The following is a 25,933-nucleotide window of genomic DNA, read 5'->3' as shown; positions in this document are numbered from 1 at the left end:
CATGTTTCTTATGTTTTAAATTATGGCATAGTAAATAAATTAGTTTTACAATTTAAAAAATTCCTGATATATTTCTACCTAGCAATAACAGAGTTTTTGATGTTTCAACAAAAGTTCTTAAGTGTCACTGAACAATTTTAATTTTTCTCTTTGATTATTAAGATCACCTTGCACGATTTCAACTTCCACAGTCATTTTTGTAGTCCCGTTCTACCATGCCAAGCTAGGACTGGTTGTATGCTAGTTTCTCAGTTCCTTAACCAACCCACATTCAATTGCCTCTTACTTCCTTTTACCCGTCTAGACCTCTCTATTGCCAATATTAGTATGACCTCTGAAATCTTTATTTCAAGCAAGTTATTCTCATGCAATCATTTCCTGTCCTTTCAGCTCACCACCTCTAGTACCCTGAAGACAGCCACTCTTTAATTTCATTGGCTTTTGTCACCATTTATAGTCCTCTAATTTCCTTCCTTATTCAGCTTACATTTCATGGCTCATCATTATAATCACTCCTTTCCAAACACACTCCAATTTTTTTGCCTCTCTTCCTCACCTAGAAAACTCCTTCGTGAACGAACCCTGTTATCTGCTTTGTCCAAGCCTGAATCCAAGTAGCTAAACTTGACTGAGAACCTCACAAAGCCAGACTGACTAGTTTCACTTTAAATTCATGACCACAAGTCTCAAGTAGGCAAAGCACTTGGCATCCCGGAAACTTTGCTTTCTTGCTCTCTGACACACCTTCTTCTTCCTCAAACCTTCTGTATCTCTCTCCTTTACTCAACTGTCAGCTGATTTTCCCTTTATATTTCATTAAGGAAAGAAAATATGTCAAATAAAAATCCTTCAAGTTTTCCACTCACCTGCTTGCAGCTGCAAGCCACCTTCTGTCTTTCCTGTTAGAATGGGTGTATTCTGCTTTTCATCTAATACCTGTGCTCTGGGGCCCATTCCTTCTCGCCTTCTTACAAGCTGCCTTCCAGTAGCATTTCCTGTCTCTGCTCAATCATGGTTTTCCACCTTCGGACTCGATCATTCTTGTTAGTATACCAACTGTCTTCCGTCTTAAAAACATTACTACCACCTCTCCAGATACTCTCTTTCTCCATTACTTTTAATAATAAAACTTCACAGAAGAGTTGTCTATACTCTGGCTCCAATTCCTAGTTTCCCATTCCTCCCCTAATCTGCTTCAATTTAATTTCTGAAACCACCACTTTGCTGAAATAGCTTGAAACGGTCAAGATAGTTAATTACCTTCAGGTTGCTAAATACAGTGGATACTTCTCTGTCAACTTACTAACTTCTCCATTGAGAGAGGTGGCCAATTCCTTTTAAAAACACTCTCTCCTTTCAGTTTACGGTACTTTACACTCAGTTTTCTTCTTTTTCCTTCTCTGTCTTACTTCCACAAGTTGAATACCTTTGGACTGCTTGGTTTGGGGTCTTATTTTCACCTATATCTGCATAATCTAAGTGGTCTCATACAGTTTCATGGTTTTTTTTCCCCCTTATCACTGTATTTCCAGGGCCTAACTCAAGGTGTAACTTATTAAACAATAAGGCAGTATTTGATGAATGAATAGTTTTTTATATCTCCATCATTTAACATAGTTCTAATATTTGGCTTGCCATAAAGTATTTGCGTAATAATTCAATGGTCATTATTATTCTTACCATACAAATGAGGAAATGGAGGGTCAGAGATATTAAATAATTTACCTACGGTCACACAGCTAGTAAGTGGCACATCTGGGATTCAAACCAAAGTCTTAACTCTAAATCCTTGTTCTCTCCATTACATCATAGTACCTCCCTACGTATTTGGTCCTTAACTCCTAGAATCCATCTTCATTTACCTTATTCTTATGCCAAACTAGAATGATCGATGTACCTGAATATGTCTATTTTCCCCCCTCAGCCTCTTTTGGGCTTGAAACCCAATTTCTACTTCCATTGCACATCTACCTGTATCTTTCCTACCTGTCTTTAAAGCAGTTTTCAAATTCTATGTCAACCTTGAAATCTCCATTTTTTTAGTTGTTAGCAAACTCCATTTTTTTAGTTGCTAGTTGTCTTCCACCTAAGCTGCCTTAAAGTACAATTATATATTTGTACCATATTCTGTTAGTGTTGAAGCTGCCTATAGGATCCCAATCTATACAGTGCCTCCTTAATATTTTTCCTTGCCTTGCACATTGGAAGACTGAATCAGTATTTGTTGACTCCGGAATAAATTTGCATTTGATCTTGTCAACCTAAATAACAGACAGGTTTGCCAAACATGACAAATTTATTTGAGAGTAGACGTTGCAATGTGGAATAAGGTGCCATAGTAAACTATAGGTGTATTGCGGGAGGTAAAGGAAGACAAGGGGTTTACAAGGAAGAGTGAGGAGGATTACCTAAGTTGTTCTGAAACAATCATCCTTGGCTATAAAGATCAATAACAAAGGGGATGCCAGTCCAAGACTGGGCAGGCAGTTGCTGTGCAAATGTCCTTAAAGCATTTTTTGTGTACTGTTTTGTGGCCTTTGTGCAAGGTTGTGGTTTTGGCAGTTTTTTGTGATAATTCTTGATATCAGGCTATTATTAGTGAGAACCTTCCCTTCATGGCTTTCCTTGACTCCATTTTGTGACAGCTTTCACAATGTAGATAGCTGGAGATTTTTTTTTTTTTTTACGCCGAACTCTGTCCGGAGAATCTGACTGAGGGTCCTGACGAATGAAAACCATTTAGCTGAAAGATGCAGTTTCCTCTTGGCAGATTCAGACAAGGAGTGCAGTGGAAGCTTACACCTGCACGTGGCAGGACTGAGGAAGTAGGGATGGTCTGGCCTCAGCTGAGAACGAAGCTGGATGAGTAAGGCTTGAAGGCCCGGCATCGTCAGTGGTGACCTCTGACCTGAGCAAGTGAGCCAGGCTGGGCTGGGCGTGTTAACGACGGTGTTTGTCCATGTGACGCCCTGGACATAATCCCTTTATCTTTCTGAACTTTTGTTGCTGAGTGTAGGCAACAATAATGAATGGAAAGTAAGCGGGACTGTACTTTAAATCGGAGAACATTCTCTACCTTCCAGAACAAGTCATCTGCAGGCGCAGGGCATGGAGTCCGTGGTGTCAGCTGTAGACTGGCCGCCCGGGGCCCAGGCTCGGCTGCTCACTTTCCTGTTTTTAGTGCGGTCCTAGAAGAGCCCTGATGCGGCCCGAGATCAGTAATAAATGCAGCTGAAATACACCGGCTCCCGCGTTCTCCTGGGGGTGCCTGTCAAGCCGGCCTTCAGGCCCCTCCCCGGCTCCCCGCCAACCGCGTCCTCGGCGGAGGCATCAACCACGCGGAAACGCAAAGCCACGCGGGCCGAATCTCGGCGGCTTTTTTCCGCCGTGCCTTCCCCACGCTCCTGCGCGGGCGCCGACGGCCCCCGGGGGCAGCTGCGGATGCCCGGGGAAGCGCGACCGGGACAGGTGGCTCCGCGGCTCTCTTCCGGCGCCGCCAGCGAGAGGGGCGGCCCGAGAACAAAGGCGGGCGAGGGGCGGCGACTGCGAGCGCGTAAAGGCGGAGGCCGGGCAGTCCCCGAGCGGCTTCCGGGGCACGGCGACCCCCGGCAGGGAGGTGACGGGGCGGGGACCCCCAGGAGGGGCGGGGCGAGGCGAGGCAGCGCCGCGGGGGCGCGGGGAGAGGGAGGGAGCGAGGGTGACGCGCGGAGGGGCCGGGCCGGGCCGGGGGCCGCGGGGAGGGGGCGGCTGCCAGTGCGCCAAGTGGAGACGAGACGGGCCGGGGCGGGCCGGAGGGCGGGCGGGAGGTGGGGCGCGCCGCGGGCTGGTGGGAGCCGCGGCCGAGTACAACGCCGGGCCGTAGGGAGCCGGGCGGCGGCGGGGCTGAGGCGGCCGCGGGGCTGAGGGGAGCGGCGGGGCTGAGGCGGCGGCGGGGCTGAGGGGGGCGGCGGCGGGGCTGAGGGGAGCGGCGGGGCTGAGGCGGCCGCGGGGCTGAGGGGAACAGCGGGTCTGAGGGGAGCAGCGGGTCTGAGGCGGCGGCGGGGGTGAAGGGAGCCGCGGGGCTGAGGGGAGCGGCGGGGCTGAGGCGGCGGCGGGGGTGAAGGGAGCCGCGGCCGCAGTGAGGCCAGCGGCGGAGCTGTGGGGGGCGGCGGCCGGGCGGGTCGGGCTGACGTGAGGAGCGCCGCCGCCGCCGCCGGGCGTCCTCCATTCCGGCCCACATCCCCGCGCCTTCCCAGCCTCCGGCGCCCTCCCGGGCGGGCGGCGCGCTGGCGGCGGCCATGGCGGTGGCGGCGGCGCTGGCGGGCCGCGGGGCGCGCGGCGGCAGGGGCCGGCCCCCGGGCGGGCGGGCGGAGGGGGCGGGGCCGGGGCGGCGGGGGGCCCGCGCGGTGGCGGCGGCGGCGGCGGCGGCCGGGACGAGGCGGAGGCGACGGCGGCGGCGGCGGCGCGGGGCACTCGGGCTGATGGCGGCGGCGGCGGCCGGGCCCGGGGCGGCACTGTCCCCACGGCCGTGCGAAAGCGACCCGGCCACCCCCGGAGCGCAGTCCCCGAAGGTGAGGAAGCGGCTGGCGCCACCCGACCCCAACTTTGAACCTCTCCGGGGCCGGGGCGCCGCGGTCTCGGCCCAGTCCCACCGACGGCCGCCCGGCGTCTCGGGGGCGTGGGCCACAGGCTGCGCGCTGCTCCCGAGACCCGCGGTGGTCGGCGAGGCGGGGCCCGGAGAGGAGCCCACGGCCCCTAGCGAGCAACAAGTGCGGGCGGGCGACGCGGCGCGGCTTCCCTGAAGTTGGCGGCCGGCCTCGTTTGACGAGACTGTCCCCCAGACGCCTCTTCCCTGGCCAGCTGCGGGACGGAACGCCCGGGGCGGAGAGACGGGTCCTCGGAGGGGCCTGCAGACGCGCGCGTTCGCTCAGCCTTCGTTCCGTGCATAGTTTGCTGAGTGAAAGCTTACTGCGAAAAAACATTGGCGAACGAAGTGGAAAATCAACACAGTTAGTGAACTTAGTGCAATTAAGTTAATACACAAGCGTCCGGATGTTTTCAGCGGAAGTCTTTTTTTTTTAAACTTTGTACTTCTGTGAGGTGAAAAGAACTTGGTGTTTGTGGAGAAAATGGAGATGAGCAGTAGCTTGTCACGCATCAGAACGTTTTGGTTCTAAAGTTAGGCTAGCAGTTTGTGACAGAAGGTTGGAAGGGAGGAATGATGTTTTAAAAACCTCAAAGCTTGAAATTGGAAAGCTGAAATTAGAAGGCGGTGGGAACTGGAATGCTTCTTGGCCAGCTAGCCTTCGTGCGGTGCGCGGTGCGCGGTGTGCGGTGTGCGGTGTGCGGTGTGCGGTGCGCGGTGCGCGCGTTGGCCGGGGAAGCCGTCCTGGGGCAGCCTAGCGGGGCTGCGCCTGCCTGGGAGCTCTTCCCGTCGCGCAAGTCCGTCGTGCCGTCAGAGAAAGACTGGTTTTGAAGGTTCCTGAAAGGCTCCTGCCAATGGAAGTAACTAGATTATAAGACTCTGGATGCACATTCTTGCACTTCCAGCATTTGACGTCTGGCCCGGCACCTGGAGGGCACTGAGTCACTGACCCAGTGCCCCCTGAGTGCATGCTTGACCCCTGAACCTTAGGAAGGATGTGATGCATAGAAACTCATCTAATCTGTAGGTGGAAACCACCTGTGACTCTGGAAGGCACATCTTTGATTTAGTACATCTGAGAGTCTTTGAAACCATGGGCTTCTGTATCAGTATCGCGGTTGCAAGGAAATTCTTACCTTATTCCGTCATGTGTTGGGAACAATATTGCTGTTACTACCTCCCTCTAGAAAAAGGCCCGCTGCCCAGATGCTCACTTTATATAATGATGCCTTTGCCTAGAATTTATAGTAGTAATTTAAAACATTTTATGTATAAAGTTGGGGTCTCAGCTTTTTTGAGCACTTCACATTAACTTTCTTTTTATTTTTGTATATATTTGAGTGTCTCAGTTTTTTAGCTAAAGGGAAATATGCTGAAGTTTAAGGATATAAAAATCCTTAAAATGGTCACAAAAAAGATTAAAAAATGGAATGTTTAAAATGAGTTATGTTGGAAGTACTGAATATGAGATGTTGCAGTTGTGATACATGTAAATTTTCAGAGTAGATTTAGACTATGCAGCGCTCTTTCATGAAGTGCTTATTTTATAAGGTCTGAAAAAGAATATATATTTTACTATTTGGAAAAGAACCAGTACATTTCTAGGAGCTAGAGACATTTGAGACTTTATTATCATAATCATCATTTTAACTAATATTTATGAGATAATTATTTGCTAGTTCTTGTAAGTGCTTTTAGTATAGTAGGTCATTTAATCATTGAATTAGCCATGTAATAGGGGCAATATTATAGTCTCAAATTTTCAGATTAGAAGATGCTCACAGAAAATAACCTCAGCTAGTGAGTGCCCATTGAGACCCCAGGCTTTCCAGGTTTGGCATGCCTTGCCACTAAACCATATTGCCGCTTTATATTCTTTTGCAGGATTGCTTTCATTTTAATATGTAGCAAGAGGACCATAGTATTTAGTAAGATTGGATTAGAGTTAAAAGCAATATTACATTTTTAAAAAGTATCCTTTTTAGACCTTAAGCCTTGGCTAATATATAAATAAATCAATTTTCTAACTTCTGATACTTTTACTGAGTGAAGTGGTTGAATTTATAACCTTGATATTCTTGCCACATAATGGATTGCAATTAAAATCTATAAGCTTCTTAAAAAATCCCCTCCCTCTCTCAACCCTCTTCTTGGTTTTTGTGTTGCTGTATTATAGATTGATGACCCTTATTAGGGTATGTTTTTGCTAAATTATAGCAATGTAAGAAGAAAAGTGAGTAGTTAGAATTGGTGATCTGTTTTCAGTCTCGTATGTCCCCTTTTCACAGGGACATAAATGCCTAAAGTAGTCAAAATAGTCCTATAAACCGCCGTCAAGTTGAATTGAGAACTGTAAATGGTCCATCCATTTTTCCCCCCAGCTTGGGTAGGAGAGTTTGCTTTAATCTTAGAGTGATGCAGCAGTTTTGTATGTTTATGAAGAACAGAAAGCATTTTAACCTCAGTTGGTGAGAAAGCAAAAGCAGATTTACATTTATAGGTTACTTGAAAATGTTCTTATTTTGATTGGATTGAATATCAGTTTTAAATTTTATTCCAGGTCTTGCTCATGCCAAACTCTTGGTCCCTTTTAATTGTAATATGAAGTTAATACTTGTATGACTTGTCCTTAGACAGTCATTCAGTTATTGAGACTTACTCATCTTTTATTCTTTCTCTAATTATTATTTTTGAATCTTTTAAATGTGTAGGATGATAATGAAGATAATTCAAATGATGGGACCCAGCCATCCAAAAGGAGGCGAATGGGCTCAGGAGATAGTTCTAGGAGTTGTGAAACTTCAAGTCAAGATCTCGGGTACTGTCATTTTACTGGTTATTAATATTTGTTGTGATGTTTCTCTTTGCAATAACATCCTCTTCCCTTTCCCCCAGCTCTGACAAAGACAATTATTAAAAATTGTAGAATATTTTCTTACTGTTTTATAATGTGCCACCAAAATTGTTCTTGCTACTGAGTGTAATTAAAAAACAATTTTATGATAGTAAAACACATAATACGTAAAATTAATCATTTTAACAACTTTTAAGTGTGCAATTCATTGGCATCAGTTACGTTTGCAGTGTTGTGCAGCCATTGCCACCATCCATTTCCAAAATTTTTTCACTACCCTGTTTATAACCATTAAGCAATAACTTCCCTTTCTCCCTCTACCCAGCCCCTTGCAACCATCATTCTACTTTCTATTTCCATAAATATGACTACTTAGTTACTTCTTACAACTGGAACCATAAGAAGTGGAACCATAAAATATTTGTCCTTTTGTAGCTGGCTTATTTCTCTTAGAACTTTGAATATCTTCAAAGTTCATCCTTGTAGCGTATGTCAGAATTTTGTTCTGTTTTTAAGACTGAATAATATTCCATTTTATATATATACTGCATTTTGTTTATCCATTTGGATGTTGATGGGCGTTTGGGTTTCCACCTTCTGCCTAAGGTGAATAATGATACAGTGAGCATTGGTCAGAGTTTGTGTTTTCAGTTTTTTTTGGGGATGTGTATGTAGGAGTGGAGTAGCTGGATTACATGGTAATCCTATGTTTAACTTTTTGAGAAACTGCCAAACTTTTCCATAGGGGTTGCACCAATTTACATTCCTACCAGCAGTTCACGAAGTTAGTTTACAGTTTCTTCATGTTTCTCACCAATTTGTTTTTCTTTTCTTTTTTTTTTTTTTTGAGACAGAGTTTCGCTCTTGTTACCCACGCTGGAGTGCAATGGCGCGATCTCGGCTCACCGCAACCTCCGCCTCCTGGGTTCAGGCAATTCTCCTGCCTCAGCCTCCTGAGTAGCTGGGATTACAGGCACGCGCCACCATGCCCAGCTAATTTTTTGTATTTTTAGTAGAGACAGGGTTTCACCATGTTGACCAGGATGGTCTCGATCTCTTGACCTCGTGATCCACCCGCCTTGGCCTCCCAAAGTGCTGGGATTACAGGCGTGAGCCACTGCGCCTGGCCTGGCTATGCATTTTTAACCCAAGAGAAAGAATTCAGAGCTGATACCATCACCTTGCTTTGTCCTCATGGGTCCCTTAAACTAAAAATGCCTTCGTTCTTAGCAATTGAGATTCTTGGTTCTTCCCAATATATAAAAAATGTTACCTTCATTGTAGCTTTTTGACTTGGTAGACCAGATAATTATTTCTCTTCCTTGTAGCTGTTTTGTAATTTTCTTTGATATACAGGAGGTCAACTCATAGCAGACGAGTACTTTAAATACTTAAAATAGTTTTTAAAATATCCTCAATAAAAGTGATTAAAAGTTAATGAAAGCCAAATTTAATGCATAATATATATTTCTGTACTTAGCTTTAGTTACTATCCAGCAGAAAATTTGATCGAGTACAAATGGCCACCTGATGAAACAGGAGAATACTATATGCTTCAAGAACAAGTCAGTGAATATTTGGGTGTGACCTCCTTTAAAAGGAAATATCCAGGTACTAGTTTATATAATAGATTAAATATAATTTATAATTAATAGTAATTCTTTATGATACACTGTCAACTTCTGAATTTTTCTATAGATTATAATATATTCTTGTGCTTGCTGTTTTTCTTTTCTTTTTTTTTTTTTTTTTAAAAAAAGACTAAGGGTCTCATTCTGTCCCCCAGATTAGAGTGCAATGGTGCAAATGTAGCTCACTGCAGCCTTGCACTCCTGGGCTAGCTGTCCCCATGCCTCAGCCGTCCAAGAATCTGGGACTACAGGTGTGCATCACCATGCCTGGCAAATTTTTTTAATTTTTATTTTTTTTAGAGGTGAAGTCTTGCTATATTGCCCAGTATGATCTCAAACTTGTGGCTTCAAGCTATCCTCCTGCCTCAGCCTCCTGAATTGCTAGGATTATAGGTGTGAGCCACCATGCCTGGCTATTTTAAATTTATTATCATTCAGCATCTCTCTTCATTACTGATACATTCTATTTCTCATAAACTGATTTAAAAGCAAAATGGGAAAGGTGAATTTCCTGGGGAAAATTTTAGAAAAAAATCATTTTATAGACAAGTTTTGGATTTTTACCATTGTCCCTTGATCTAAGGAATAGAATTAGCTATATGAACCATATCTGAATTTGAGAAAGGCTGTTCCTCATTAACTAGTCTAGTTATTTATATTACCTTATTGCTTTGGATTATTCTATTTTTGATTTTATTCTAACTTTTGTATCTTACTGAGTTTTATTTCTTGAATTTTATTTCTTGAATTTATAGTATTTTTCGGTAGTCCTTTTAATATTTGGAGTATGTAATATGAATACTTTTAAAAATCAAGTTTTTTAAGCTTTTAAAAGTTTTACAAATGCATAATGTTTTGCTGTTTTTTATAGTCTTTTGATCTTTTTTTTTTCTGGAGATTTAGAGCGACGAGATTTGTCTCACAAGGAGAAACTCTACCTGAGAGAGCTAAATGTCATTACTGAAACTCAGTGCACTCTAGGTAAGAATAGCTTGTAATGTGAATTTTTCAAGGTGAATATTTACAAGATGATATTGCATAAGTATCTTCTTTCCTAAAATATTTTACAAAGTTAATAAAATAAATTGAACTATTTAAATGCTACATTGTTTACTTCATTTTTGATTATTGTTAAAATGCAAAGGAGAATGAAACTTGAACACATATATAGTTCCTGACTCGTGATGGTTCAACTTCATGATGGTGTGAAAGCAGTGCATATTCAGTAGAAACCATAACTGCGAGTGTCCATACAACCGTTCTTTTGACTTTCTGTATAATATTTAACAAATCACATGACATACTCAACACTTGATATTAAAATAGGCTTTATGTTAGATGATTTTGCCCAGCTGTAGGCTAATGTAAGATTTCTGAGCATGTTTAAGGTAGACTAGGGTAAGCTAAGATGTTTGGTAGGTTAGGTGTATTAAATGCTTTTTCTTTTTAGAATAGTTTCAACTTAGGATGGGTTTATCGGATGTAACCCCACTGCACGTTAGGATCACCTGTATTCTATAACAGTATAATTGTCTAATAATTTTTACAGAGTTTTCAGAGTGTATTTTGTGTGCAATTTTTTTTTTTTTAAGTTATGGGTTCTTTGCTGAGTGTAGTGGTGTGTGCGTGTAGTCCCAGCTACTTGTGAGGCTGAGGGAGGAGGATCACTGGAACACAGGAGTTTGGGGCTCTAGTGTGCTGTGATCATGTCTCTGAATAGCCACTGCACTCCATCCTGGGCAATATGGCGAGACCACATCTCTAAAATGCAAAAAGGCAAATTTTATTCAATTTTCAGTTCTGTATAATTATGTCCATGTTTTATTTGTAGTTTTACTTTCACAAACATTTTAATGCAGCATGGCTACTTTGTAATATAAATTCATGGGAATGCATTTCAGCAGTTGGTGAAATCCAATACTGTGAGTTTTGAATTGTCTACATGGTGAGTGTGTGTGTGTGCTGATGTTTTTGGTGAAGTTTTAAGGAATTTGAAGACTGGGAACTATAATAATGTTGAATTTTTTTTTTAACTTATCCAATATTTTGTAGTACTTGTTAGTAGTTAGTGTATTTCATTATTTAACAATTGTTTCTAACTGAAGGGATATATGTTTAAAGCACTTAGAATCTTAAAAATAAACTTGTTTGGTTGAAAAATGGATATATTTGCCTTTTGCAAGATAATCTTTTAATTGCTTTTATTTATATTATGAATATTAAGTTTAATTATTTTCAAATGGACCAAGATATTTTGCTTTGGCCATTGGAAAACCCATTAAAATGTGGAGCGGTTTGAAGAAGTAAATTTTGAAGAGTGCTTTTGTTCACTTATTCTTAAAAGGGCTTATTTTTTTGTTTTTTGGTCTAAAATAGGTTTAACAGCATTGCGTAGTGATGAGGTGATTGATTTAATGATAAAAGAATATCCAGCCAAACATGCTGAATATTCTGTTATTCTACAAGAAAAAGAACGTCAACGAATTACAGACCATTATAAAGAGTATTCTGTAAGTAACTGAGGTGACTAGCATTTTTTATTTGGGTTGGAGAAAATGACATTTTATAAAGTTACATTGACTTCCAACTGTTTTTTTTTTTTTCCAGCAAATGCAACAACAGAATACTCAGAAAGTTGAAGCTAGTAAAGTGCCTGAATATATTAAGAAAGCTGCCAAAAAAGCAGCAGAATTTAACAGCAACTTAAACCGGGAACGCATGGAAGAAAGAAGAGCTTATTTTGACTTGCAGACACATGTAGGATAACTTAAATTTAGTAGTCTCTGAACTAGTTTCTTACTTGTTATTGCAGAGTGCCCACTACCCCCTTGATCATTATTTTTTGGACCACCTATGTGTTTTTTTTTTTTTTTTTTTTTTTTTTGAGACAGTCTCACTCTGTAGCACAGGCTGGAGTGCAGTGGAATGATCTTGGCTTACTGCAACCTTTGCCTCCCGGGTTCAAGGGATTCTCCTGCTTCAGCCTTCCCAGTAGCTGGGATTACAGGCACCTGCCTCCACACCCAGCTAATTTCTCATATTTTTAGTAGAGACGGTTTGCCACTGTTGTCCAGGCTGGCACCTATGTGTTCTGTTTCTCCTCAGAACTTGAGATACTATTTTTAATGATGTGCTTAATCAATTTACATTTTTTGTGAGATGTCTTTTGCTTTATAGTTGATATTCTACTAAACAAAACTAATAATAGTGACATGTCATACTTGCTATGTGTCCCAAGAGTTTTTAAAATAGATTTGCATGTTAATTCTCAAAGTAACCATGTGAGGTTGGAAGTAGCATTACTTCCATTTAATAGATAAAGAAGCTGAGCTAGAGAGGTTGTATAAGCTACCCAGATCATTCTGCTGTTAAGTAATGAGCAAGAGATCCACTGCCATTCCTCGGCAGTTACCCTCGTGGAAAATAGGCCTCTAAAACAATAGTATGTACAAAGAACTGAAAATACCAACTGTCCTCTTAGGTAATAGCTCCCAAAATTTTAGCTTTTTTGGGGGGAAGTGGGCATGCAGTGGAGAGCATCTGGGGACTCTTTTCCTACAGCCTGAGTTTTAGCATGGAATCAATTTTGTGTTTCTGTTTATGTTAACGTAGGTTATCCAGGTGCCTCAAGGGAAGTACAAAGTTTTGCCAACAGAGCGAACGAAGGTCAGTTCTTACCCAGTGGCTCTCATCCCCGGACAGTTCCAGGAATATTATAAGAGGTATTAAATTTTAGTTACAGTTGGTATCGGCTCTTGGTAAGGGGTTTCAGAGCCTTGTGTACTTGCTTCCTAACAATTTTGAGGTCTGTAGACGTCACCATAAGATATCGCATAGGATTTGTATTGCTGTTCTTTATCTTCTCTGGTTCTGTGGTAAACAACACCCTATAGTCAGAATTCGAACATACGCTGATGAAGTCTGGATGCCCCTGTCTTTGCCCATTCTCTTTGGATTCGTCATAGATAGATGCTGGGGGTTCTGTAGCACCTCACTGCTCAGAGTATGTTCTGTGGGACCAGAGCACTATCCTTTCTCAGAAACTAGTTGGAAATGCAGAATCTCAGGCCCAACCCTAGACCTATGACTCAGGGTCTGCAATTTAACAGATGTCTGCGTGATTCATTTGCAGATTAGAGTTTGAGAAACACTGACTTTCGTTGCAGACAAGAAAAGAAGGGCAGGGACAGGCACCTGAGCGCCCCAGCCACATTGCTGACCCGGCCTGGCTGCTGCTGTCAATCTGGACCCTAAATACTACTTACCTCCTATTCCGAAACTGAACGTTAACTGAAAAAAAACCAGGGCTAATGGATTCGTTTTGTTTTAAAGTCTCAGCTTTTACTTCAACCTTAAACCTTACTCTGGAACCATACGTTTTTCAGAATCGACTATATTTTTAGAGAATAGAATTTGAAGTACAGTATCATAAATTGCCATTTGAAAGTCAAATCTTGGGCAGAAATTAAAAAAAATTAATTCAAATTTGAGTCATAAGCAAAAATATTTAAAAATTTTTGCTTTTTTTTTTGAGACAGAGTCTCACTCTGTTACCTAGGCTGGAGTGCAGTGGCGTAATCTTGGCTCACTGTAACCTCTGCCTCCTGGGTTCAAGTGATTCTCCTGCCTCAGCCTCCTGAGTAGCTGGGATTCCCATGCCTGGCTAATTTTTTGTATTTTTAGTAGAGACAGGATTTCACCATGTTGGTCAGCCTGGTCTCAAACTCCTGACCTCAGGTGATTTGCCCACCTAGGTCTCCCAAAATGCTGAGATTGCAGGTGTGAGCCACTGCACCTGGCCTTTAATTTTTAAAAATTTTATTTTGGTGTCAGCAAATTATTAAAAGTCATATGCAAGTATGCCAACCCCTTTGCTTTTTGGTGTGTTGTCTTAGTTGGGGAAGTCCTGATCCATGGTCACTTCCTGAATAAGGGCCACAGAGGGTAAGAATGGAGGTGATGCTAAGTGCTGCTGTCTGGGAAGAGATGACCAATCTAGCCTCAGACAAAATAGATGATTAAATTCATTAGAATACATGCTTCCCAAATTTGTTCACAATAATTTGTTACTAAAAATTTTGCTTTCTCTATTATCTTAAGTAATATCATGTACCATGCACTGATGTGATATGTATGTAGTAGGGTGTCTGCCCATCTGTTTGGGTTTGTCACAGGCAGATGCTGGGGTTCTGTAGCACCTTACTGCTCAGAGTTTGTTGCGTGATCCAGAGCACTATTGTCACTCAGAAGCTTGTTGGAAATGCATATATATCAATTGTATGAAGTAGATGCCATTATTAGGCTTGTTTTACAAGTGGAGTGACAGCTCAGAGAAGTGGCAAACACCTGGGACAGTGGGGGAAGTAGATATGAGCTGTTAATCAGACTTGGGGCTACTGACATTTTATTTACTTTTTTTCTTTTTTGATGTTGAGGGCAAAGAGGAGAGACACATTATCTCTTAGTAAGAATTAAAATCAAATGCATATATATATGTATTTTTATTTTTTACTTTATTTATTTTTTTTTGAGACGGAGTTTCGCTCTTGTTACTCACGCCGGAGTGCAATGGTGCGATCTCGGCTCACTGCAACCTCCGCCTCCTGGGTTCAGGCAATTCTCCTGCCTCAGTCTCCCGAGCAGCTGGGATTATAGGCACGCGCCACTATGCCCAGCTAATTTTTGTATTTTTAGTAGAGACGGGGTTTCACCATGTTGACCAGAATGGTCTCAATCTCTTGACCTTGTGATCCACCCGCCTTGGCCTCCCAAAGTGCTGGGATTACAGGCTTGAGCCACCGCGCCCGGCGCTCAAATGCATATTTTTATAAGTCTAGTGAAAAGATGTTCAGGCTTCTTACTAATTACCCCTACTTGATGACAAAAATGAAAAATTAATACTCTATTTTTCACAAGTCTTTGGGGTTACTCGAGAAGTTTAAGGCTATCTTCATAGCTCAAAGATGAGTCTATGCATATTTAATAATAAAGAGAAACTGAAAATAAACTCTCTGAACTTCAGGTACTCACCAGATGAGTTGCGGTATCTGCCATTAAACACAGCCCTGTATGAGCCCCCTCTGGATCCTGAGCTCCCTGCTCTAGACAGTGACGGTGATTCAGATGATGGCGAAGATGGTCGAGGTGATGAGAAACAGAAAAATAAAGGCACTTCGGTGAGAACATTTCTGTCTAGTAGGAAGCATTTCCTTTCTCTTTGAATTTTTGCTAATTGCTTTCCTGGAATGTTAAATTGAACTTGTGTCATCATTCTCTCTTTGAAAAAGGACAGTTGCATATAATTTCCAGAAAGTATTCATCAAGAAAAGTTATTTATAGTGTGTTTTGATAAAAACAAGCAGTGCATGGCCTTTGGTAAGCTTTATACTTAAAATCACTTCTTTGTAGTTACCATGAGCAGCTTAGGCAAGGATATGGCAAATTAGCTTACAATTGTTTATTCAGCTTGCTGTCTCTTTAACTTAAAATATTGAACAAAACAGACTTTGATCTCTTGACACAGAAATGTAGTTTTTTCTTAGTTTAGGGGAATGCATTAACTTATGTTTCTTTTGCTTAATCTTAGGCTTCCTATGGGAAAATATTATGTTAGTAATATGTTGTGCAATTTGTTGGGTTTTGCGGTATGACTTTTTTTTTGGTAGCAAAATGCAGTTGCAAGACAGTGGGCAGCTGGTGTATTCTGTGGACCTAAAGGAGAATAAAATTTCAATGATGATCTAGGGTTTTGATCCCAGTGATGCCACAGGTCTTTGAATTTCTCTAGTATTGTGTTCTAAGTAACTGACTATTTTAAACTTTTCATTTTAGCTAACCTAAATGTGAGATTGTGCTACCATTGAATGGACATTATATTTCCTTGTCACCAACAGCTTCTAAAACATCTTTAGTAATGCATATTATGCAGAATAAGATGCTGTTCAAGTATTAAAGTGGTATTGATACAAATTTTCTATTGTCATGTTGCTAAAAGGGGCGCCGTGGCATACTAAGAGTGATGAAACTGACCCTTTCATACCACTAGGAAAAGTGTAAACTAATCCAACATTATGGGAAAGCATTTTGACAGTCTTACCAATTTAAGTTCCACAGAATTTGACCTAGCAAATCCACTAATAGAATTTATCCTAAGAACTTAGTCAGATGCTGAAAAAATTTAATTAGAAAAAAAGGTCTGTTTGAGTGTTTACAGTAATTTTTATGCTGGAAATTACAAATAAATTTTAATGCCCGCAGTGGGTAATATTATATTGTTTTTATAGTATAGAAATGCAGTTCAAAGAATATTTAATGATTGTGAGAAAATGCCCATAATGCTTTTAAAAAAATACCAAAACACACACATGCATACACACACATTGTAATCCAGTTTTATGTTTTAAAAAATGAGGGCACAGTGAGGTAGGGGGTATGTGTGAGTCTTGGTATCTTTATTTATAAAAAGGACACCCAGAAAAAAGATAAAGTAGATAGATTCATGTATCTAGTCGTGTATGTTTATCAGGGAGGTTCTAGATAACTTAATTTTTTCATTTATAATTTTCATAATTCATATGAAAGTTCTAATTAGAAAATTTTAAATTATAAAATGAAGGATTAAATGGTCAGATATTGAGGTCGTAAACCTTGAATATGTAAAATATTTCTGACCCTGTTGTAGATAGTTGAGGGATTGGGTCTGCATAGTTTAACATGAAAACACAAATGTGTGCTTAGAAGGACTTTTTTTTTTTTTTTTAACTATAGCCCTTTATTTTTCCTGAAGTACCTTCTTAGGATTTTTAGTACTCAGTGAAAATACCCACACTTATTTTTAACAATGTATTTTTGTATGAAACAAATATGCCCCCTTGTGACATGGAACATGATGTTGAAGCTGTGTGGCGTAATAATAGCTAAAGCAGATAATTCCGTTTTTTGTGACTTACGTCAGAAAACAAAATGATGAAGGCACTGATATATGTGAAATCAGTTTTATATGATATTATAGTTAGAAGGATGGATGATTTTTAACATGGCTTACTTTAGTTTCCACTGGAAAAAGCTTTCTTATATTTAGAATGATTTTTTTATTTTTAAATTGATAAAGCCTTAAAGCTTTTTTTGAGTGTTTTCCGTAGTTTTCAAAATTCAGACTCAAATTTGTCTTAATGCCAAAGAATCTTTGTTTTTGCCTTTTAAACTCCAGGACAGCTCCTCTGGCAATGTATCTGAAGGGGAAAGCCCTCCTGACAGCCAGGAGGACTCTTTCCAGGGAAGACAGAAATCAAAAGACAAAGCTGCCACTCCAAGAAAAGATGGTCCCAAACGTTCTGTACTGTCCAAGTCAGTTCCTGGGTACAAGGTAGAAGAAAAAAGCCCCTGACTCAGCCTCTTTACTGACCAGCCTCTCTCCCTGAAATATTTTAACTTGACTTTCACGATTGTGGAGCTTCTGCCTGCTGTTCTTCACTAGCTGTTCTTCTATGGTGTGCCCTCTGTCCACTGCTTGCTTTTTGCTTTATTTCCTTGGTGGCTTTTCTGTCACTTTTGGCTATGGTTAAGCTTCTGTTTTCTGTATGTGTACAATTTATAAGTCTTTTTTTTTTTAAATAATAAGCAAGTATGGGTTTTTAAAACATTATTTCATAGGCAGAAGTTTATATTTTCTTTCCTTGGAGTAAAGATCGTAATTATTTGGCATTTTAAGTGCCCCAGCATTTACTGTAGCTAAACCTGCTGAGCTATGAAGTATGAGTGGATATACTGTTAGATGAAGTTGCATTTTTGTAGTGCCTTTCATTAGGAAAGATCTGGGTTTAATCTAAGGATTATTTGATCCATCTGCTAAATTTAGCTAACTCTGGGATAGAAAATAAAACCTGTTATTTACATTGTAGTGTTTTTTAGCATAACCTTGGTAAAGAGCCTATATGATTCCATGACAAGAATTAAAACATACCTGTTAACTTGTTGATCTGATTATCCTCAGAGTAAAGTAGTAGGTTGTCAGCAGCTATTATTATTATTTTGAACTTTTCCTCCCTCTTTCTGCCCCTCTCTTTTCTTTTGAAGAAAAGTGAGGTGAGAGGTGAGTAGGCTTATTTGCATATAGGAATTTAAGAATATCGTAAAAGAAAGAATTAGATGTACAGTTTTATGTTTGGGATAGTGGTAGTGAAATATATTACCTTTTGATTCTTTTGGTCTGAAATGTTTTAGAACATGCTTTTTATTGCACTTATGAAGGTGTATTGAAGGAAATTTTAGAGTAAGGCAATGAGAAAGTTTTGCCGAGTGAAATTGTTAAACACCTTGTATGTCAGAACTGATTGTGGAAAATAATCCACAAGAACAGGCTGAAGTAAGTCAGCTTTCCCTCAAACTAACTAGAGCACATTCCAACATGTTCATTCACCTTTCTTCAAGTAAAAAAAAGTGACCTACTAATGTATTTCATATTTTATTAGAAAATTCTTTTATGTAATTAACTTAAAAATTGATTTTTTTTTCTTAGCCTATGGCAAGCAAATTTTAAGCTTAATTCAGCAAGAGTTGGCTTCCAAGGGTGTCTGCAATAGGCTGCAGCTGTGTGATTTTTGTACTTGTTTTTACATATATAGCTTATCTAATTTCTTTAAATATATAAGTTAATGCTTAATAACTGAAAGCAAGTGAGCTCCAAAGATGAAATTTCAGAAACAGCCTACATGAATGAGTGTGTTCTGTTGGTCTGCTAAGAGCTTTAAATGGACCATCCTGTTAACTCTTGAGTGCTAAGTAGATCTTTCAAACAATAAGCTTGATTGATCATGGGTTGAAAAGAGAGAATATTGAAATAGTTGTTTTAATACAGGCTGGAAATGAAGAACTATTCAACACTATCATTGATTTAGTATACAAGAAATCATATAGATTAACTGAACTTAATAGTACTCAAGTCGGATATGCAAAATTTATATTTTACATAATCTGTGCACATTTTTAATACCTAAAAATGTTTCAGGTTGATTTCAAAGATGGAAACAACCAGTATCTAGACATCATACATTAATGTGAACATGCTTATTAAAAGTTAACCTCTTTATAAAAAGTATTAATAAGCCAGATGTGCCTAAATATTAGGGTACTTCAAGCTAAAGGTCATATTTTATATATGTAAAATATGAGATTCAAGAAAAACAATAATGTATCTGATGTTTTGCTTAGTAAGATTCACTAGTGCTTGCCCTTAATTTGTAGGACAGTATTGTTTAGGTTACATTAACCTGAAATTTAAAGCATAATTGTTAGGATTCAGCCCTATAAGTATATAATTAAAATCTATATTATTGCTACCATGAAAGTCTTATCTTTGGCTGTTTTTCAAGTAGAAAAGTAAGTGTACTGTGAGCCTTTTGAGATGCTGAGAGCTGTTAGGATATTTTAATTTTCTTGTCAGTAGTGAAACTCTGATGATGATGCAGTTATTTGAAGTAGAACTGATCGTCTTAAGCAGACACACACAGGGCTGTGTTCCATCGGCCTTTGGGAGAGTGCTGCACGTTGTTCGCTTAACCCCTCCTTCAACTGTGCAGTTTACTGCAGCTGGCTTCTCTAAGCCGTGGGTGTTATCTGCTGTGTGAAGCCCTGGATGGCAGCACTGTGGCTTCTTAGTGAGGGCAGATACTTTGTATATTGAGCTGCAGCATTCATCATAGAAAATGCTACAAAGCTGCTCTCTTCCCCTTCTCTCGTCTTTTCCTCTTTCACCCAGATGAAGACTGTTGGGTTAAAAAAAACTAAGTGATTTAACAAAGCATTATGATTTAAACTTAGAAATAAACCTAGAATTTTTTGGCGTCCCTTTTATCATAGGTGTTTAATGTATATTTTAATGATTGTAGAACTTGAATTGCTCTAGAATGTGAATGACTACCCTTGTGTTTTATTCCTTTTGGCTTTTGTTTTGTAAAGAATCTCCTATGAGGAGTTCTGTTTTTAGAATTTAATATTGTTTGGTTATTTCCCTGACTTTAGTGGAAGATATTAGAGTACTTAAATATGCCAGTATCTAACTTAAACTGAGTATTAAATAAGTGTATCTTTTACATTTAGTACAGGTACCATAACCAAAAAAGATTCCTTAGTTTTGATGAAGAGATACCATTCTGCTGTATATTATGGCAGGTACAGATATGATCATAACTGAACCAGAATTTGGATTATAGAAGTGCACTTCCTAGCTGTTTTTTATTTAGGTATAGGAACACACAATGAGAACCTTATGCTTAGAATGTAGCAGTAGCAACAGAGGGTAACTACACTGCAAGACTTAAATGGTTTAAGCATGTGACACTATCCTTTTGTTGGGGGGAGCAGGGTATAAAAATATACATACAGGAGATTAGTTTAATAGTAAAGTTTTATATGTATGTTTAACTTCCATGATATTTATTATTTTGTAGAGACATTTGTGATTGTTTAGAGTTCTTGTTTTTATTATATTTATGTATAAGGTTGACTTTTTTTTAAATAAATAAGCCAAAAATTCTTTTTGAATGCCTCTGTCATCTTTTGCAAAGAAAGATAATCTTAAAAAGTACAAAACTTAAAGAATTAAGAACAAATTGTTTAGGCCTAACAGGTAATGAAGGTGGCAGTGAGACATTTCAAAGCTGGAATATATACAAAGTTTGAGTTTTGTTTAGGTTCTTTGGTTCAGTAAATTAGGAAAGGGATGCATTTGGCAGAGTGGGAATAAAACAGCAAAGAAACAATTCTACTTAAAATATTTATTTTCCCAGTTCGTGTGTGTGTGTGTGTGTGTGTGTGTGTGTATGTGTGTGTGTGTATGCCCGCCCCTTTCCCCCATTTTATTCTTGGCCCATGTTTGCTCTTCCTTTTTTACCACTGTTACTTACTTACTCCTATAGCATGAGTGAACGTCATTTCCTAACAGTCAAGGCTGTGACGTTCGGATGTCCTCCCTTCCCTGGTAATTTTAAGTGCAGTGAACCTTTTTTCCTTTGTCATTTCCACGTGTTGCCAAATATGTCTAAAACCCAGATACCTTCACTGGACCATGCATGTTTTTTAATCTGAAAGATGAGTAGTACTCAGAATGTTTATGTATTTTTTAAGTGACTGCAATTTTTTTTTGCTTGTCTGAAAACTTACTTTTCCCTTTTATAATTTTATATTTTATAGTGAATCCTTTTAACTATAGATTCTATTAGACATACAAAGAGAATAATTACACAACTACGTTTTCCACAAACGTTTATATACATGGCAATGTATGCATGAGACATCTTTCAATTAAAAATGTTTAAAGTGATTTTTAAAAAAATACCATGATACCAATGAGGATAAACTGATTTTTTAACTTAGATTTTATAGATCCAGTTCTACAGCTTTGGAAAATACCAGTTTTTAAACAATTAATATATAAGCTATTTAAAATGGTTTTCTCTTTAGAGTACGTCTTAAATTTATCAGTAATTGGATTTTCTTGTCCAATTAATAGTGACATTTTACATTGTATTTAAGTTTATCCTTCTTTTCCTTAAACAGATCTTACTGTGCATGTAGGAGTATAGAATGCTACATTTAATATGAGAGATCATGCTGTTTACAAAATTTTACAATGAAATTAATGCTTTCTTCAGTAGGCAATCTTACATTGCAGACTCCTGTCAAGCTTTTTGTCTTTCAAAATGGTCCTCATTAGCGAGTTACCAAAAGTAAAAATAGGGCAATAAAGTAACAGAATTCCTTTTGAACCCTTAGTAAGCTCTTCTGGCATGAATTTATAGCCCTCTTCTACCCTTCCAGCCAAAGGTCATTCCAAATGCTATATGTGGAATTTGTCTGAAGGGTAAGGAGTCCAACAAGAAAGGAAAGGCTGAATCACTTATACACTGCTCCCAATGTGAGAATAGTGGTAAGTATTTAAATATCTTTTTAAAATTTAACCACGTTTGTTGGTTCAAAACTGGAATTTATAGTTTCAGGTAGATTTCAACCAGAGTCATCAAATAAATAAGCAGGGTACCTTGTGAAGCACAGATGCAGTCCATGTGTTCTTCTACATTGTATTTTCATTTCTCTTTGGTGACTTAACATTATAGCCATTCTCTGGAAGTCCTAAAGCAAACTAGTATTTTATATGCCATATTAAGTTAAAAATTCTTATGTGAGATACTACTAATACTGGTTTTGATTTAGGCCACCCTTCTTGCCTGGATATGACAGTGGAGCTTGTTTCTATGATTAAGACGTACCCATGGCAGTGTATGGAATGTAAAACCTGCATTATATGCGGACAACCCCACCATGAAGAAGAAATGATGTTCTGTGATGTGTGTGACAGAGGTTATCATACTTTTTGTGTGGGCCTTGGTGCTATTCCATCAGGTAAAGATTTAAAAAAGAACAAACATTATCTTTGGGTGATGAGACTCTTGCAGCACTCCTTTTTTAAGGTTGCATAAAGCCTGTCGTGACATGAAGAGCTTGTGGACTCCTATGTGTAAACATGACCAAAGCTGTGATTTTACAAGTCACGTCCACCAGCTTTTCATCCTCAGACAACCCGACTAAAGGATAAATGAGAGGCCAGAATGCCCAGGCTAAGTTTTGGAAGTATAGTTCTATACGTAGAATGAGCTGGTGTTTTTTTACTGAAATACTAAAGTAACAGAGCATCATCTTGTTTCAAAGCCTTTATTTTTGTTATCTGTTTAGAAACTTAACAAAATGATTGCTACATCTTTACACATTTCTATAGAAAGTCTATTACAGATTTATATAAATTGGGGCAGCATGACAGTTCCAGATAACTTTACAACAAAGAGAATTGAATAAATCACAGTAATTGGACTAAAACATTACACAGATAATTGTGTAATTTTAGAACTTACTTGCATAGTGTTAACACTGTATAATGCTCTACAAAATATATGCCTACGACGACGTTTCCTGGGAACCATTAAGCAAGCAACGTATTTATTTAAGGTTCTGTAGTAATTCAGAGCAAGGATGTAGTACAATTTATGACTGTGCTGTTAGAAACTTGAAGTTTTAAAGTGCTGTCAGCATAGTACACCAGGACTTGAAAGAATGCTGTTAAGTCACAGCTGCCAGTAAACAGGAGAGAAAAAGGCTTAAAAAAGCCAAATTCCGGAATGGGTTTTGTATTGTTGGTATTGAACTTCTGAAGTATGATAGTGTTTAAATTTCAGGAAAGATTATTATTTTTTAAAGGTCCATATCACTGTATGGCATTGCATCTCTCCCATTCCCCTTGACTTGGAATGAATTTTGCACAGCATTGATTACATTGATTAAGTTTACATTTTTCTCCTTAAATTAAGGAACTCAGTGTCCTTCTCACCACAGAATCCACAGAGGAATCTCATTAGTGATAGCTAAGGAATAAGAGTTTAAATAGGCTTAAAAATCAGTCCCATAAAAATTACTTTTCATTCTGTATTAACTAACAATTTTTTTCCTAGGTCGCTGGATTTGTGACTGTTGTCAGCGGGCCCCCCCAACACCCAAGAAAGTGGGCAGAAGGGGGAAAAACAGCAAAGAGGGATAAAATAGTTTTTGACCCTAATATTGTATATGCATTTAAGTGGAGTATTTGGTGCCAATTTATTTACAACATTTTCATTTTTATGCTAATAAAAGATTTTTTTTTTTTTTGGAAATTAACTATGAGCTTAAAATCTGCATTTGACTTATTTCTGTTAAAAGCTACTCTTACCCTTGAAACTGATTCCAGGTAGAGAACTCATCTTCTGAAGTATTTTATAGTAACACTGGCTCACTCCAAAAATTCAGGGGAAATATTTAGGAACTTAAGTTACTTAACTATTTCTCCATAGTCCAAAAAGTTATTTTTATGAAACTTCCTAATCTACATTGTTTCTGGCCTACCATAGGTAGCATTAACAAAAGTTATTTAATAACTAAAAGAATTTTCATTCATAGCCCAAAATTGACAAATGGCCTAATAAGATCTGGTGCAGCTTGATTTAGAGTTGTCATTACTGGACTGGTACAGGAACAAAGTTTGTAAATACTTGCCGGCCAGGAAATCCCTTTTGTATAGAAAAGTACCATCCGTACTTCGGGTACAGGCATGGGGACTTTAATCCAGGCTCAGGGAAGTGTACATAAATCATTTCCAACTTGATTTTAGTAACTCTTGAACTTCGCTTACAATCTACGGAGTAAAATTATAAAGTTACCAACCTTTTAATCTCATCTGTGTAACAGCATGAAAGGTTGCTCTATTTCGATTTATATAAAGCTAAGTGACTGCAATCATTTTTAGTCAACCTAATGAAAACAGAGTCTAAACATTTATGATACACGGTCCTTTTTTTAATATAGGAACTTTGATCTTTAAAAGAAAACAAATACTGTGCTTGCTGCTTTTCCTATTTTTGGGGTAACTGAGGTAACAAAATGCGTATGGCTTTATTTTTCCATCCCTTGACTAGAAAAAGGTAACTACAACTTCAACCAAGTACAAGTAGCAAGGTTCACAGCAAACTGCAATCAGCTTCACAGATGGAGGATTTTATACTCCAGGGCGTGGTTAAGAACTCAAAAGAGAATTTCAAGTACTAGTTTCAAAATGCTAATTAATATCGTCCAGAGAACAGATTCCTCCTCTTGCGAGGCGTCTTCTGGCGCACGAGCGTACTTCTGGCCGGCATCTGCGCCGTCGGCGGGGTAGGCGGCCTCGTCGAACGGGTGCTGCTCGACTGTGCCGTCATAGTACACCTTCATCTCGAACTCGCTCTCCAGGTGGGACGGGTGTCCGTAGACGCCGATGCCCACTGGGCGCCGGAAGTGTGCGGGGATTGACACGGCGTCCGGGCCGCAGGTGGCCGACTGCAGCTCGTAGTCGTCGAAGCTGGGGTGCAGGCTGCTGGCGGAGACGTAGAGGTCCGCGTCGCCCTTGAGGCTGCGCATCCTGAGGACGATCTTGCCCTCGTGGTTCAGCCGCAGGTAGCTGTAGTTCCCGGCGCCTATCTGGCCCTGGACGACGTGCAGGAGCACCCACTCCTCGGGGACCTCCTCCTCGTCCGCGCAGCTCCCAGGGGATAGGACCTGCGAGGCCAGGAGCAGCAGCAGGGCCGTTGTCCAGGGCGCGGCCCTCCCCCGGGGAGCGGCCATGGCTGGCGGCTCAGCTCTGGGGCCTGAGCGTGGGTCAGCGCTGGTGGGGACACGGGAGGAGCTCAACACCGGAGCCCGTCCCTGCCGTGCGCCTGCGAGGCCACGGCGCGTTCAAGCGCCTGGTCTGCCGCTGGGACTGTCCCTTCCCACTCGTTTGAGGCCCCAGGGAGAAGAGGAGGGGCTAACCCCTCCCCCGCAGCGCGGCACCCACCGGGGGCAGGAGCAGGGCTACTGTGGCGCCCGCGGACTCACCACCACTCCCCGCAGGGCGCCGCGCGGCGACCATCCGGACCTGAGGCCGGAGCCTCACCGGAGGAGGCGGAAGTTACGCTAGGCCCGGAAGTAAGCCGGCCGGAAGCGAGGCCTCGCCGGCTGTCGCGAGATAGCGAAGGGGGCGTGGGCGCGAGGAACCGCGGGTTAGTAACCATAGCCGCGGGCGAGTGGGGCGCGGCGCGTCAGGCCTCTGCTTGCTTTCCTGTGTGCCGACTGCTCCCTGCGCGGAGTCGGGGAGGAACCCGAGCTGCTGCTCTGGGGCGTGTGCTGAGGCTGCTGAGATCTCTCTGAAAGGGGGCGATTTGAGGTTCCCGCCGTGACCGCTCCCAACGGCGGGGACGCGCGCTCTGGTCCGGAGCCGTTGCTCGCTGTCTC

The 25,933-nt window shown here is 40.7% G+C and overlaps 2 protein-coding genes across 3 annotated transcripts; one reads left to right on the top strand and one right to left on the bottom strand.

Annotated features, from left to right (window-relative positions):
- Positions 1-4,472: 4,472 nt before the first annotated feature.
- Positions 4,473-23,823, top strand: PHF10 (PHD finger protein 10). Of its 2 annotated transcripts, none has more exons than XM_012465933.3 (12): positions 4,473-4,550; positions 7,336-7,442; positions 8,959-9,089; positions 10,013-10,090; positions 11,486-11,619; positions 11,717-11,866; positions 12,722-12,831; positions 15,132-15,285; positions 17,319-17,474; positions 21,926-22,034; positions 22,319-22,507; positions 23,608-23,823. In XM_012465933.3, exons 2-12 carry the CDS (start codon positions 7,390-7,392, stop codon positions 23,691-23,693), a joined length of 1,350 nt encoding a protein of 449 aa, XP_012321356.3. In that variant the 5' UTR covers positions 4,473-4,550; positions 7,336-7,389; the 3' UTR covers positions 23,694-23,823. The 2 variants fall into 2 exon arrangements, with proteins under 2 accessions (XP_012321356.3, XP_012321355.3); XM_012465932.3 differs by having other exon boundaries at positions 10,007-10,090.
- Positions 22,801-25,611, bottom strand: CUNH6orf120 (chromosome unknown C6orf120 homolog). The gene has a single exon (XM_012465934.3). The coding sequence runs from the start codon at positions 25,283-25,285 to the stop codon at positions 24,710-24,712; it is 576 nt and encodes a 191-aa protein (XP_012321357.1). The 5' UTR covers positions 25,286-25,611; the 3' UTR covers positions 22,801-24,709.
- Positions 25,612-25,933: the final 322 nt, after the last annotated feature.

The sequence above is a fragment of the Aotus nancymaae genome, unplaced genomic scaffold (assembly GCF_030222135.1).
Source record: "Aotus nancymaae isolate 86718 unplaced genomic scaffold, 86718_ANA_hifiasm-v0.15.2.pri h1tg000034l, whole genome shotgun sequence".
NCBI classification, from domain to species: domain Eukaryota; kingdom Metazoa; phylum Chordata; class Mammalia; order Primates; family Aotidae; genus Aotus; species Aotus nancymaae.
This window is presented reverse-complemented; position numbering and strand designations above follow the sequence as displayed.